Source organism: Calonectris borealis, chromosome 3 (genome assembly GCF_964195595.1).
Source record: "Calonectris borealis chromosome 3, bCalBor7.hap1.2, whole genome shotgun sequence".
Classification (NCBI taxonomy): domain Eukaryota; kingdom Metazoa; phylum Chordata; class Aves; order Procellariiformes; family Procellariidae; genus Calonectris; species Calonectris borealis.
In genome coordinates, this window is record NC_134314.1 from 61,899,612 (window position 1) to 61,913,183 (window position 13,572).

Here is a 13,572-nt window from a genome sequence, read left to right on the forward strand (position 1 = left end):
CCCACATCAATTCAATATACCTGTGCAATTGAATTAACGACCTCTGAGACCTGAAATACTCAAGGAGAAAAAAGCCAGCAATTAACAGAAGAGATCTTTATGTTGAACTATTGCTGAAGTTAACGATCCCCTCATACCAAGTTGTGGTAGCTTCTACAGTTAAACAAAAGGAATTTTTTATTCATATAGGATTTATGTTTTGAAATAGAATCAATAAGGTCAGGCATGCAGAAAGCAGCAAATACATCAATATTCTTCCACGCAAGATTTATCTCCCCCTCCCGTCTGTCTCCTGCAGTGTATTCAATTTATAGTATGTAGCAGGTAACTTTGTAAATTCTGTTCTAGTATGACAAGAAGATATTGTTAAGGGCTTCCTTCATCTAAATTCCTACTAGACCTTGAAGAAACACTTAATAAATCGTACTTTAGAAAAATAATAAAAGCATATGATTTGGGCTAAATCAACTTTCTTTTCTTGTAGGCTATGGAGATTTTATGTTGTTACCTACTAATTCAGCAATTAAATCTGTGATATTATCCATAGCAAGCCTGCCACCACACCACTATTTCGAGCCCATTCAGTAGCCTTTTGGAGTGGGTGAATTACGCTGAATGGACTGTTCTGATTAACTCAAGGGCATTTTTAGTTTATATTGTCTGACATGGCATGAAGCTTGAAACAACATTTCTCATTTCATTAGTCTTCCAGAAACACAATTTGAGCCAGTGCCAGTTTAGTGGGATATCATACTCTCATTTCCCTGCAGAATTTCAAGCAGACTCTGTATTGTGCATGTTTCTAAATGTTCCCTTTTATTTCCTTAAGAAAAAGCAGCTGGGAAAAATCCAAAATGAAAATCCAGGCTTTTTTCAATGTAATTTGGCACTTAGAATTATCACTGGTCTTCCTGTTTTGCCCATACAAGATGTTTAATTGCATTGCAGTGCAAAACAAGATATCCTTAATGTGTGGATCAGTGAATTTTTCAAATTGCTTTTTCATGAATAAACGCTTAAAATTATTCTCAATTTAATTACACTTTAAGCCTTAAAGCAGTACCTAGGATAAAGAATATGTATGACATGACAGTCACATTTTGAATCCTTCACTTATATGCAATGAAAATGTTTATCACTAGGGTAATAAGGATTTGTGTTTCTCAACAAAGATAAAATTTATTGCATTAATGACCGTAGCCTCCAGCTATGTGTCGGATAAAATCAGTTAACAGAAAAGGAAGGGAAGGGAGAATCCTGTTTAAGATATATCATACCTTATATTGACTATTTTGCTTAGGGTTTAGCAGCCAGATGTGAGTTCTGAGGTTGCTCGCTTTTGTGTCTTCAAGTTTTAGCCCTTGCACAAGTTCTCTCTTCATTTTTGTTTGTAGCCCTAGCCTGGATATGCGAGAAGGCCATATAGTTGCATACTATATGTGCTTTTGCACTTTTCAGCTGATATGAACTATGGACTGAGACAGTAGAGCTCCCCCTTCTGATATTTCAAGGGTGCTGGTGTAAAGATAACAGAGCCCTGACAAGGAAGTGGAAAATAACCAGTTGAAAATATACTTTAATCTGTATGCATCATCAAGCATTCTGTATTTTATGTGTTCTATCTGAGCTTATACTAGATCATGCTATAAAGGAGAGGCGCACAGGGAGCTTAAAATCAGTTCTAGATTTTCTTGCAGCTTACTTTGAAAACACTGCAGGTGAAGTTAGGTTGGTTAGTATCCATGCAGGCTATTAAATGCTGCTATTCAATTTGGATCATAAGCCTTTTGAAGTGAAGGAGAGAGAAATCTGAATGCTGAAAAAGAGAAATGTTTCACATCAAAGGAATTTTTTCTATTGAGGTTTACACAGCTTTTTGGCCTCATTATTATTCATGGTGTTTTTTCAGTAATACAACAGACAATTTAGGCACCTAATTTACTGATACGATACTTCTTTTTGCTCTTCCTTAGCTTTGAAATGTAGTTGAAAAGCAGCTGAAATATGTTTTTGACTCATGGTAAAAGCTCAAATCATCTGCTTCGACATAGGCCTGTATAAAAAGCTCATTTTAACGCATATCTTGCAGTAACCTGCAAAACCCCTTGATCCCCACAGCAACCATATAGAGAGCTGCATGATACATCATTCTCGTTACCATTGTGATATACATAACTGCTTTGGTACCTAGGGTAAGTTCTAACATTCAGAAATACCCTTTTGTAGTGTTACACACACACATTTATGGTAGCTTTAGGAGGTTGGTTAAACCTAAACCTTGTGAAAAGCAAACACATTTCAAGGTGTTTCATTCATTGCAGGATACTGCGTTCCTATTAGTAAGCCCAGACAAAGCAGATCTTTCTCCCCTAAGATATGCTCAAATTGCTAAGTGGGCAGTTCCCGGTGGCATCCATTTTGTATTTTATTCCTTAGTGTGTAAACGGCGTATACCATGTAGATTGAGGCCAGTGTCAGAGATAGTGGACATGTGCTTTAGACAATGTTCATCACAGGAGCGACAAAATGTCTTCACCCATCTTCATATATAGAGTAACAAAATGATACATCCTAAGCTAAATGCAGTATAGGCTATATGACAGGTGAAAATTATGTAAAGCCTCTGCAACATCCTGATTGCATTTGTAACACCAGGAAAGGGAATTGTCCATGTAATCTTGACATTACAGTAGTTTGAAAATGCCAGAAGAGCATATTCATGCTTCCAAAGACATAATAGCGTTGTCTGGTCTAGATGGCTAGGGAATGTACTAAAATAGGCACCCAGGCTTACCCTTTCGCTTTCTTTAACTAGCTTAAACTAGCAGCTTCCCTGGTTGTCTCTGTGACAGATGTCCTGAGGAAGAGCAGCAGGGTGCCAAAGGCATTATCTTGGACGCAGTCATACTCCCTGATTGAAGTTTTATTTTCATCACTAGCCTTCTATTCAGACTGTTTCTTTCCATATTCATATACACTCAGCTGCAACCACTAAGCAGGACTGGTTTTCAGTGTGAATTTAGGGTTCCCTGGTACTGGGCATAAAGATGTTAATTTCGTTTCTTCCGAGGTGGGGAGAGCTGGCTTGGTAGAAAATGGTGAAAAACACACTCCAGGACATCAGTAATAAAGTCTTTGGGCAACAAGGTCTGAGTCGTACATAAAATTTTGGACAAAAATAAATTTCACAGTCTTGTTTACTCAGAGGTTGTCTAAGTGAAGTTTATGGATTTGGACATAAAAGTGGTCCAGAAAATTGATGCATTCAAAATAGTTTGAGATCCAGTACCTGGAATTTGAAAGCATAAATATTTGGGCATAAATCGTTCCTGGCTACAAAGTCTATGGATCTATGGAACAAGGCATTGATTTTACCAAAACCACTAAATCAATGTGTTGGAACAAACTATATTTCTGAGGGAATAAAAAGAAAACATATATAATGTACTGAGCAGGTTAGGGACAGTTGATCATGATCTTCTTTATACCCAGTCTCATGACACAAAAAAATAATTAAATGTTCCTATGAACATGAAATTAAGACTTCACAGGCTTAAGCATGTTTTAAGGAAATAATCTCAGTATAATTAGACGTTGCTCAAACTAGATGATGCTGAAAACCATTGCTGTACATTTGACAAGTTTCAAACTGAGATTCAACCAATTAATATCAAGAAAACACAAATTTTTCATGAGTATTGATAATAACTTTAGAAGGGCTAATAACTCATCTACTTCAGTACTTAACGTGATCTATAAATTTGGCAAATTAGTATAAAGTTTAATGCATCACTGAAGAGAACAGGCAAATTATGTCACATCTGTGTACTATAATCCTTCTTCTTTGTCCTGCAAAATCCAGTCTGGCTTAGGGAGAAAAGTATGGGACCACACAAGATTGTTATTTCTCAGCTAAACTCTAACATATACACAGTGCAACGTATGTTCAGATTTTGGTACTATATGTGTGGAGTTCTTTTCTTATTTGTTTTTAAATTTATTGATTCATGGTGAGGAAGTAAGTAGATATAGAGATCTGGATTGAGGAGAATTAGACACAGTACACAGAAATGACTGACATCAGAGTTTCAGAAAATAATTCCTCAAAGAGAAGAAGGTCAGCTCTTTGTAACATGAATTGTTTTCCTACAAAATGGAAGGTTTCAGGTTTTCTACTTAAAAAAAGCAGAAGTTGCAAATACCACTCTGTAAGAGATGCATAGCTTTAAAATAGTGTGTTAGCTCCTCTCACTTTAATAACATACTTGACATATAAGCCATTCATATTCTTCAAAAACATTAAGATATGTCTGAGGATATTTAAAGCTAAATTTAACGCAAAAGAAGAATCCATTATTTTTCAGAAAAAGTCCAAATAATTTGACATGATGCCTTAAAAAAGTTGAATTACAAAGGATTTTTCTTTTGAAACACTTAAATTATTTTTGTCACATCTTCTTTTAAAAGCATATCTTAATGTTCCCAGCTACTTTTTCAGTACGGCTGGTAGATTCTTTTTAAATGACAGCAATTGAAGTAACAATCAAATGGACTTAAATGATGTAACGAAGTAGAATTTAACCCAGCTGATGGTTCTAAAGCCATAATTTTGTTTGACTAAGAGTCTCAATAGTTGGTATTAGCTCACAACCTACCAAATACGTGAAAATATAATATTGTGACTAATGCTTTCATTTCAAAGATATGCTGATTGTATACACAAGCAATAAGAATGCACCCTTTAAAACAGCATTTCTGGAGACAGATGCTTTTGACTCCAGTGCAATCATGACTGAAAAGGGTGCTCTGTTTTTTCAGCTGCCCAAATGTATGGTAGTGGCTATGCAGAGCACAATGCAAAAAACTTTCTACAAATATTGCAGTCCTGGAAAGTCCTGAAGAAGAAGTCAGTGTTCCTTAGAATAGTGCCATTTTCTTTATTCTTTACTGAGGATACATATACATGACTTATCGCAAATGAGAAAACAATTTTAAAGTGTTCTTAAAAATATTTTAAATTAAATCATAAGTTTGGAAATACCTACACCTTTAAAAAAAAAAACCTCAAGAGTTCTTAAGCAGCAGCTTGGGTGAAACAGATTCTGGATTTGATCTGGCCCATTGTCTAAATCAGATCAGAACGCAGCCCGTTAAATAAAATCTCTCTCATGATGTTCATTTTGGCCTTTTCAAGTTGCCATATGCTTTTTCAGTCTATACCCAAGCACATCAAGGTGGCATTTAAGAGCCAAAAACACTTCTGCTGCTTTCTCTGTTTTCACACTGTGAAAGGGCTACACTTGGGGGTCTTGTGGCAAATAGCAGTGAAAGGAATAGTGTGGTGTGCTGAAAATGTAGCAAAAAAAAAAGGAGAGGGTCTAAGCCAGAAAAATAATTTGCTGAGCCTATCATGGATCCTGCCAAATTATTTAGAATTTCTAAATCCTATATGGTGAGGGGGAAGAAGAGTAGAAGGGGTAATTACTTTTTAAAACTTGGTTCTTACAAGTCATGATGGGAAGCCTATTCTCAGAGGACCAATTCCCATTCTGCTAAAAGATCATTTAATTTGAGATCAGACCAAAGATTATATACAAAAATGCAGATCTAGTGCTGCCATTTTTACGTAGTACATCGGATGTTTCATATGCTCAGGTAAACTGCCTCTTGTATTATGAAGGCCAGTCACATACAGGAACACAAACTGTTGGATAGGGCCCTGTATACAGTATACTCACCCTTGTTTCTACTCGTAAAATAGTCTGGATGCTATTGTAGCAAACAAGTATTAAGTAAGTAATTCAGGTTTTGCTACTGTTCACAAGTATAGTTAGTACACTGCTAGCCATATACCTTGTAAAAAGACCTAATGCACTTAGATGTGAAATGTAATAATTCATTTTTATAAGCTATATAGTCTGGGCTGTATTTCTGGGATCAACCTCTAAAAACTGTTTGTCACAAAATATGGCCTGTTGCAAGGCTGCAATACTAAACCCGTTTTGTGCTGCTCTGAAGGTTGGTTTTCTTTAAGCACGCCAAAACAATAATGCCTTTGTTGTACGGTGGAAAGATAAAGGTCTGCAGTTAAATATTCTTTTTGTTTTACATAGAGAAAAGAACAGAAATACCTGATACATATGAAACACTGATTGTGACAGCTAACGTCTAGAACTGGTTCTCAACCAGCAGCAGAAAATTAGAATATATGTTGCAGACCTCTTACAATCCTGTTGAGAGGATGAGCTGGGTGAATGACCTTCAAGGACTTTCCGTATGTAAGCTCTCTAATTGTGAATTTGTACTTTTTATCTTCTGTTTAGGACTGCAAACACAACACAGGTGGTTCATATTGTGATAGATGTCTTCCTGGCTTCTATGGTGATCCTACTAAAGGGACAGCTGAAGACTGTCAGCTGTGTGCTTGCCCCCTAAATATACCCTCTAACAAGTAAGATGTATATTTAGTGCATATTACACTTTTTCACTTAGTAAATAGTATAACTTTTTAATTTATGCTTTTGCATGTACACTTTAGATTCTTTGTGTTTTAATCAAATAATATATTCTGCAATATAAACTTTTATTCCCCTTTTTACAATTGTACAGAGAGCTAAGCTTTGCTGAGAGGCAGAGATCAAGACAAAAGCTGGATGAGACTGGACTAGAAAGAATAACACAGAATTTGAATGACTGCCCTTTGAATCAATAACTAGCATTTGCTTTTCTGTCCTCCTTAAGAGTAGTTGTTTCTAGTTTTAAAGCTGAATTTACTGATTTGATGTGTGGGTTTTTTTAATAATTGAATTTAAATTCAATTTATGCTGATCAAATAAAATAGTGATTTCTTCTGCCTTTAATTTTCCTTTTCTGCAAGTCAACATTCAGTGATAATGTTGATTTGTTTGGAGTCTGAATTCAGCCTTAGATCTTGCAAGTGAAAATATATTGTCAGCAAATCTCAGAATATTCATTATAAATTTGTTTTATTAAATAAAAATAATAGTGAAAAAAGTTAATCAAAACTCTGATCTAAGAATAAATGTTTCCCTCATTACAAAAACTTGTCTGTGCTACTTGCTACCTACAATTTAATAGACCAAATGGCTTGAACATTTTTTAATTGGTTATGTCCCAGTCAGTACCTGGAAAATAACAATACCAAAATCATTTGACGCGATGTAGTTGAAGAAAACTGTTCTGAATCTTGTCTGGTTAGCTTTTCTTGTGTATATTTAAAAAAAATAGAAATTATGCATATCAGCTTGAATTAGCGCATTTGGTTTATGCCATGCAGTATGGCTTCAGAGAAAAGGAGCCTGCTGTGGTGCAACACATACAATAATTGTTCAGGAAGATTGGGAACTGTTGAGTATGTGTCTGACATGTTTGCAGTGGTAACTGATGCTTGCCCAAATTCCAGCCACAAATTGGATGTGGCTCCCTCCTGAAAAGAATCACTGTTAGACTATATAAGCATTTCAGAAGGATTGTAGGATTGTACTGGAAGATTGTAAACTATGCAGAGGCTGCCCCATCCCAAGCTCTTCACACAGCTTAAAAGTTTTAAGTGGCTATAGGAGCTGATAAATCCATTGGAGTAATTTTTTTTTCCTCCCTTCAGCCCTGCATCTTCTATTTCACCCCATTTTTCCCAAAACAGAAGTCAGATTCTGTCAATGAAATGCACTTTACTATTTAAGAGTATAAAGAGTACTTCTTAAGGTTTGCAGGGCAAAATGCGTGGCTACCACCCGCATAGAGAGGGAGCTCTGCAAGATGCAAGTAAAGAAGAGAACATCATCTGAATGGCAGTGTGCCAACATAAGGCACAGATGAACCAGATTTTGCTCTTAAGTAGTTCAGGCTAACGCTGTTGCCTACAGTGGCATTGTGTCCTATTAAAATTGCACTGATCTGGGCAGGAATAATCTAAGCGCTTACCAGCAGAAACTCCAGGGGATTGTAGAACGGGAGCCTGCCTTCCTGTTATCACAGCTCTTCAGTTGGTTTTGTTAGACATACATGGGTTTATTATGCCTGCTGCTCAGGCATGGTTCCTCATTGCTTTCACATACTTAGTATTTCCTTGCATAGTTGATTAATTCTCTTTCTCTTGTTTGAGAACACTGTACTGACAAAGGAGGAAAAACACTATCACATTTATATCTTGTGCAGATGTGCAACAAACCAAGTCAAATAGATTGAATTTAGGTTTTTATTGGCAAATTGCCTGGAGACCTCTACTACGTATTCATCAGAGTTCTGGCTGCTTTACTTTCCTTTTTTGAAATTGAACAAGAGAGTCCCCTTTCTAATATTTAGTTTTCTTGAAAAATATAGGTACAAAACAAACACAGAATATAAGTGCTCTTGAACTGTGAAACTATGGGAGTTCTGAACCGTACAAAGTTTAGCCCTGCTCTGGAATTGTGCAATAGCTTCCTATTTCTAAAATGGACAAAAACAAAACTGTGAACAACATCCTCAAGCTTTGTAGAACTCATTGTAAGGTTCAAGCTCTCATGACTTTACAGTTCTAGATCAATTATTAAATTTGTTTATGAGGAAAAAAAAAGCTTGTTAAAGATTTACTGTGTTACCTGAAGGCTGTTAAAATACTTGTTTAATTTTCTTACTTAGTTGGCAGTGAGTTTGGTATGCTAGGGATAATATGTGTAAACAATTCAGATTCCTTCACACATCCTTCACATGAAAAATAAAGAAATTTCTACCAAGCTCCTGTCACTGTACAGATGTACTATATGTCACGTTATTTCTGAATAACCTAACAAGTGACTAATTTATGTACAAATGATTATAAATAGCTGTCTATAGATTTTAATTCCTTCAGTATTTAATTCCTAACATGGCATGACAGGGCATCTGTAGGTCTCTAAGCTTAATACTAAGTTCCTGGTGCATAGAGAATATTGTCCATGTAATGAACCTCTGAGATATATTTCTATTAAGAAATTAGTTTTGTCTTTTGTAGCAGTGTCTTATTTCTTTATGATGTTTATAATGGTTCCCATCACTGTTTTCACAGCACCTGAGTCTTTTTCTTTGCAATGCCACATAAGGTGGAGGAGAACTGTTCTATCCATTTTAGAAATGTGGTGGTGATGGTGGTGTTCCATAGTTAACTTAAGCTGATTTAACTGCTGCTCATTCCCTCTCCTGCTTCCTAATGGCAGCAGTTTCCATATGCAATCACTGAAGCCAATCATAAAACTGCCTTCTGAAGCACAACAGTGATAAGTGACTTGCCATATGTCAGAAAAGAATGCTTGGCCAAATCAGGAAACTAAAATTAAGTTGTCTAAGCTTGTTTTCTAGATCCTGGGCTATATTTTCCTCTTTTTGCATATATCTCCATATTTGTACTTATATGATGCAAATGAGATCAATACCCGTATTAAAAATGGCATATGTAATGCATGCTTGACTTCTTCGTCTTATCATCTCTTCTCATCACTTTTACAAACTGTTCTAACATTCTCAGTCTTTAAGGAGTTTCAAATAAACTGATTTTTTGTTCCATAGAAATTATCAGACATACTGCAATATAATTCTTTCTACCAAATGTAGATGTCTGGGATAATTACTGCTTTGCTCTTAACGTGGTGATAAATTTAATATGGGTAATGAAGACCCTGACAGGAATGTTTTATCACTGGAAGTGGGAGATAGACGATATCTCGCTCAGCCTGGGAAGGTCACAAGTAAACTTGTAGCATGTGAACTAGAATTTTAATATTTTCTTGGAGAATTAAATAAAATCACAAACTTATTCCCAAGAGATGTTTTCTATAACATACTTGTAAGCCTTTAGGAAGCTCTCTCTCCCTACATAGACCTATCACATATATACCCATACTGTGTATTCCTACTTGTCCCATGTCCTGACTGGTATTAATGTTGTTACCTTATGTAAAAACTGAAAGGAGTGATGGATCAAGAGGGACTAAGATTTTTTGAAGCTTGTTTTGACAGATCAATACACACAGTTCATTAGCATTTATCACTAGTGAGTAATAAGATTCTAAATAATCAGGAAGATAAACTCTTCTCACCCTGCTATCACATATTTCCTTTATAGTATGCAGATGGGAATTTCTCAATATATTAATGTTTAGTGTTGAGATGTGGACTGACTATTAAGTCAGAGAAAGAATCAAAGGATGCTAGGTCTGAGCATAACTCTTAAAACATGGAAATTCTGCTATTAGTTAGTATTGCTTAGTAATAATAAGCATTTAATTATTATTATCTTTAAAATTTAAGCAGTTGAATTCAGAGCTCTTGATGGAACTGTGGTACAGTCAATCTTGTGCAATGCTATAATGAGCTGTGATAGCATCTCCACAAAGTTTCCCAGGTAGCTCTTAGAAAGAGTGAGGTTGGGCCTGACAATCAGGATCCTATTTGAAATAAGTCAGGTGCTGCTGATTAGATGCAATGATAATATGTGCCTCAGTTGAAAATTGCTTTCATTGCTATTTAAAATTAGAATGAACAATTGTTGTTTCTTCAACTGGCTCCTCATGCATTCCTGAATCTATTCTTAATTGAATGGCATTGCAAAATAACACAAACATAATCCTTATGGGAAACAGGAAAATCCCAATACCTGACTATGTTTACTGGACCTGACCTTCCCACATTTTTCTTACTGATCTCTTATGTCTGTGACATAACTTGCCCTATGACAGACTGGGTATTTATAAATGGAAATAATCTATAACAGAAACCGAATAAAGAGTAACTGAGGTCAGATCATAGGATGGATGACTCCTGAGAAGTGGGGTCCAGTTACCAGTAGGTAATCACATTACATGATCCTAATTAAGCTTTTCTGTCTTCCCTGTCCCTATTATTTTCCAGAAATTTTCATCGTATATCCTGCTTTAATTTATCTGAGGTCGGATTATGTCTATTTGTTATTATTGTAGCATGAAGTTTTACCTTGAATATACCTTCTTTCTGATGTCTTTGTTAGAGCAATTATATTCCTTCTCAACTTCTATTTTCCTAGGTTACAAAAGATAAGTTTAGTGTCTTCTTTTCAGATAGGTACTTTGTTTTCCTGTTGTGAATAGTCACCCCACTATATACCTGATCCCATTCTTTTCTTTTTTTTTCCTTTTTCTATTTTTCTATTTGGTTGACCAGAATTGATTACCATTATTTAGAGAGGCCCTATAAAGGTGCTCGTATGTCTCTGTCTCTAATAATCATTCCAGAATGATAGAAGAACAGATTGCCTCTTATTCTGTGCAGTGTCTTTTAGAGTGTCAGGAGGTTTCCTCACAAAAGTGTGTTAAGGGAGAAAGATTACGGAAAGCAAAATACTAAACAGTGAAGGAGCACAGTTCAGAGTTAAACGGACATCAAGAGGTGGAGCTTGCAAATGCCTACGGTATCCTTATTTATATTAAAAAAAAAAAACAAACAGCTAAAAATAAGTACAGCATAGCAAAGAGGTAAAGCTTTCTACTCTGCAAACTATTCTTAAACTTCAGCGTGCCTGTCTGGCCTGTTGCTTGAGGTCATTGGCACTCGATTTACTCAAATGCACTCTCTGGGAAGCTGCACCAGATATTTCCCTTTTGGCCCCTCCCCTTTCTTGTTCACTGGGTTTCTTTCACAGCCGGTTATACACAAAATGTTAACTGAGCTTTCAAATCAGTTGTCCTTCAGAAAGATTTATATAGGGCCCACATTATGGTGTAGTTTGTTTTGCCAGGCCCTTGGGGGCACAAACAAACAGCTGTACATTCCTGCCTTTTTAATGGTATCCAGACCACTCAGTGGCAGGCTCAAGTCCCGTAATAACAAGCTATTGGGCTGCTGCCATCCGTTACTCTATATTCAGCGTTGCAGAAATAGCAGAGTCATTCCAAATTCGATTTGCTGGAGTCAAACTTAAGCCCCAAGTCCTAGACCAGAATCACTTTTCCTGGGCACTGTTTTGCAAATTAACAATCTCTGAAGTGGGAAGAGAGCTATGCTGCTAAAAATCTTTTCTTTATGTTTCTTCCTTGTCCCTCTTCTTACCCAATATCAACAACACAGCTTTAGCCCAACATGCCATTTTGACCGAAGTCGTGGATTAATATGTGATGAATGTCCATCTGGGTACGTGGGACCACGCTGTGAAAGGTAAGCAAGCATCATGCTTTTAACCATATGAGATCTGAAACAAAAGTATTTATCACATGGAACTGTTCTACCTTTTTATTACTTCCCCTTCTCGTCCCCATTCCTGTGTTCTAAAACTCACTGAAGAAATTCCTGCGCATCTTCCTCTGATATTGAGTCCATGCATTTGCATATTTCTAGTGCTTGTTTTATTACTTTATGGTAAAGTACAAAGCTTCCAAGAAGCATTTACTGAGAAGTAAGAGTCTTTTTTTTTTTTTTAAATTACTCTTCTAGCTTTTCTGTCACTCTTCTGAGATTTTTATAATTATTTTGTCTCTTTTGTCATTTGAATGTTTAGAGCAGGGTGAATAAGTATTCAATAAATTACTGATGCCTCTTCTGAAAAGTTAATATGCAGCAAAAATACAGCTCTTCTAATAAGTTATTTGTTGATTTTGATTATTTTTAAATAATATTTTATACTTTTGTTCCTTCTAGTTTCCCGTTGCAGTCTTTATTTAGCAATTAGAACAAGCTAGGTTTTAATGACAAAAAAGATAATTCCTTTTTGTCATGTGCATAGAAAAGCTCAATATATATTTTCTACACTTCATTACTACCTATACAAAAGACAAATAGAAAAAGTACGTCTAGTCTGTCTTTGGCTATGACAGGTCTTAGTGACGTGTTAGTACTGAGAGAGAAAGTTATCTCCCCTTCTTATATCCTGTTATTCTGAAAGGATCGCATGGAGATTTTAAATGAAACAGAAGGCTAGTGTGAGTGCAGGTGCTAAGCTCCTGGGAACCCCCTTCCACAGGAGGTGAGACCGCATAGACAAGGGATATCATCACTGTGTCTGCACGCCTTTCCATCCCTTGGGATTTCACATGGATGGAACAGCTTTCAAGAGCAGTTAGTGTGCCAGGGGACCTCTGCTAGTTGTTTGGAGGTCATGATGAATCAGCATTGGCTTTGGCTCCATAATCCCAGTCCCTTGTGACCCTGCAAATGACACCTTTTTTAAGAGGAGTTGGGGGAGCCAGATAACTGTCTAGCACCTGGCTAGACAGTTATGTGGCATGAAAACATGACACTTCTGTTTCTTAGTAGGCTTTTGCCATTTGGCACGTCCATGAGCTGCTTGCAGCATTTTCCAACATAAACCCTAAAAAAAGGTAAGGCCTCTGAATGAAGACTTATAATATTCAGGCTGGGATGAGGAAAAGCAGGAACGAACCAAGAGGAGGAGCCAACCAGGAAAGCAGGAACCTGACCATACGCTGTGAATCACCCTCTAGTCCTGTCTTTCCAATTTACATTTACAACTACTTCCTTTCAAATCCCCTGTTGTGCTATATCTGTCCTAAAGTAAGAGTGCAGGCTGTCACCTGTTTCCACCCATCATCACTGAGTCTGCTCCTG

General features: G+C 36.5%; 1 protein-coding gene across 1 annotated transcript in view; it reads left to right on the plus strand.

The window, feature by feature from the left end:
- The window catches only part of LAMA2 (laminin subunit alpha 2), a 397,684-nt gene that overhangs the window by 235,758 nt on the left and 148,354 nt on the right, over positions 1–13,572 (plus strand). Inside the window, exons 17-18 of the mRNA XM_075144626.1 lie at positions 6,324–6,451; positions 12,079–12,165. Coding sequence (XP_075000727.1) covers positions 6,324–6,451; positions 12,079–12,165 — 215 coding nt within the window. The remainder of the gene's footprint in view (positions 1–6,323; positions 6,452–12,078; positions 12,166–13,572) is intronic.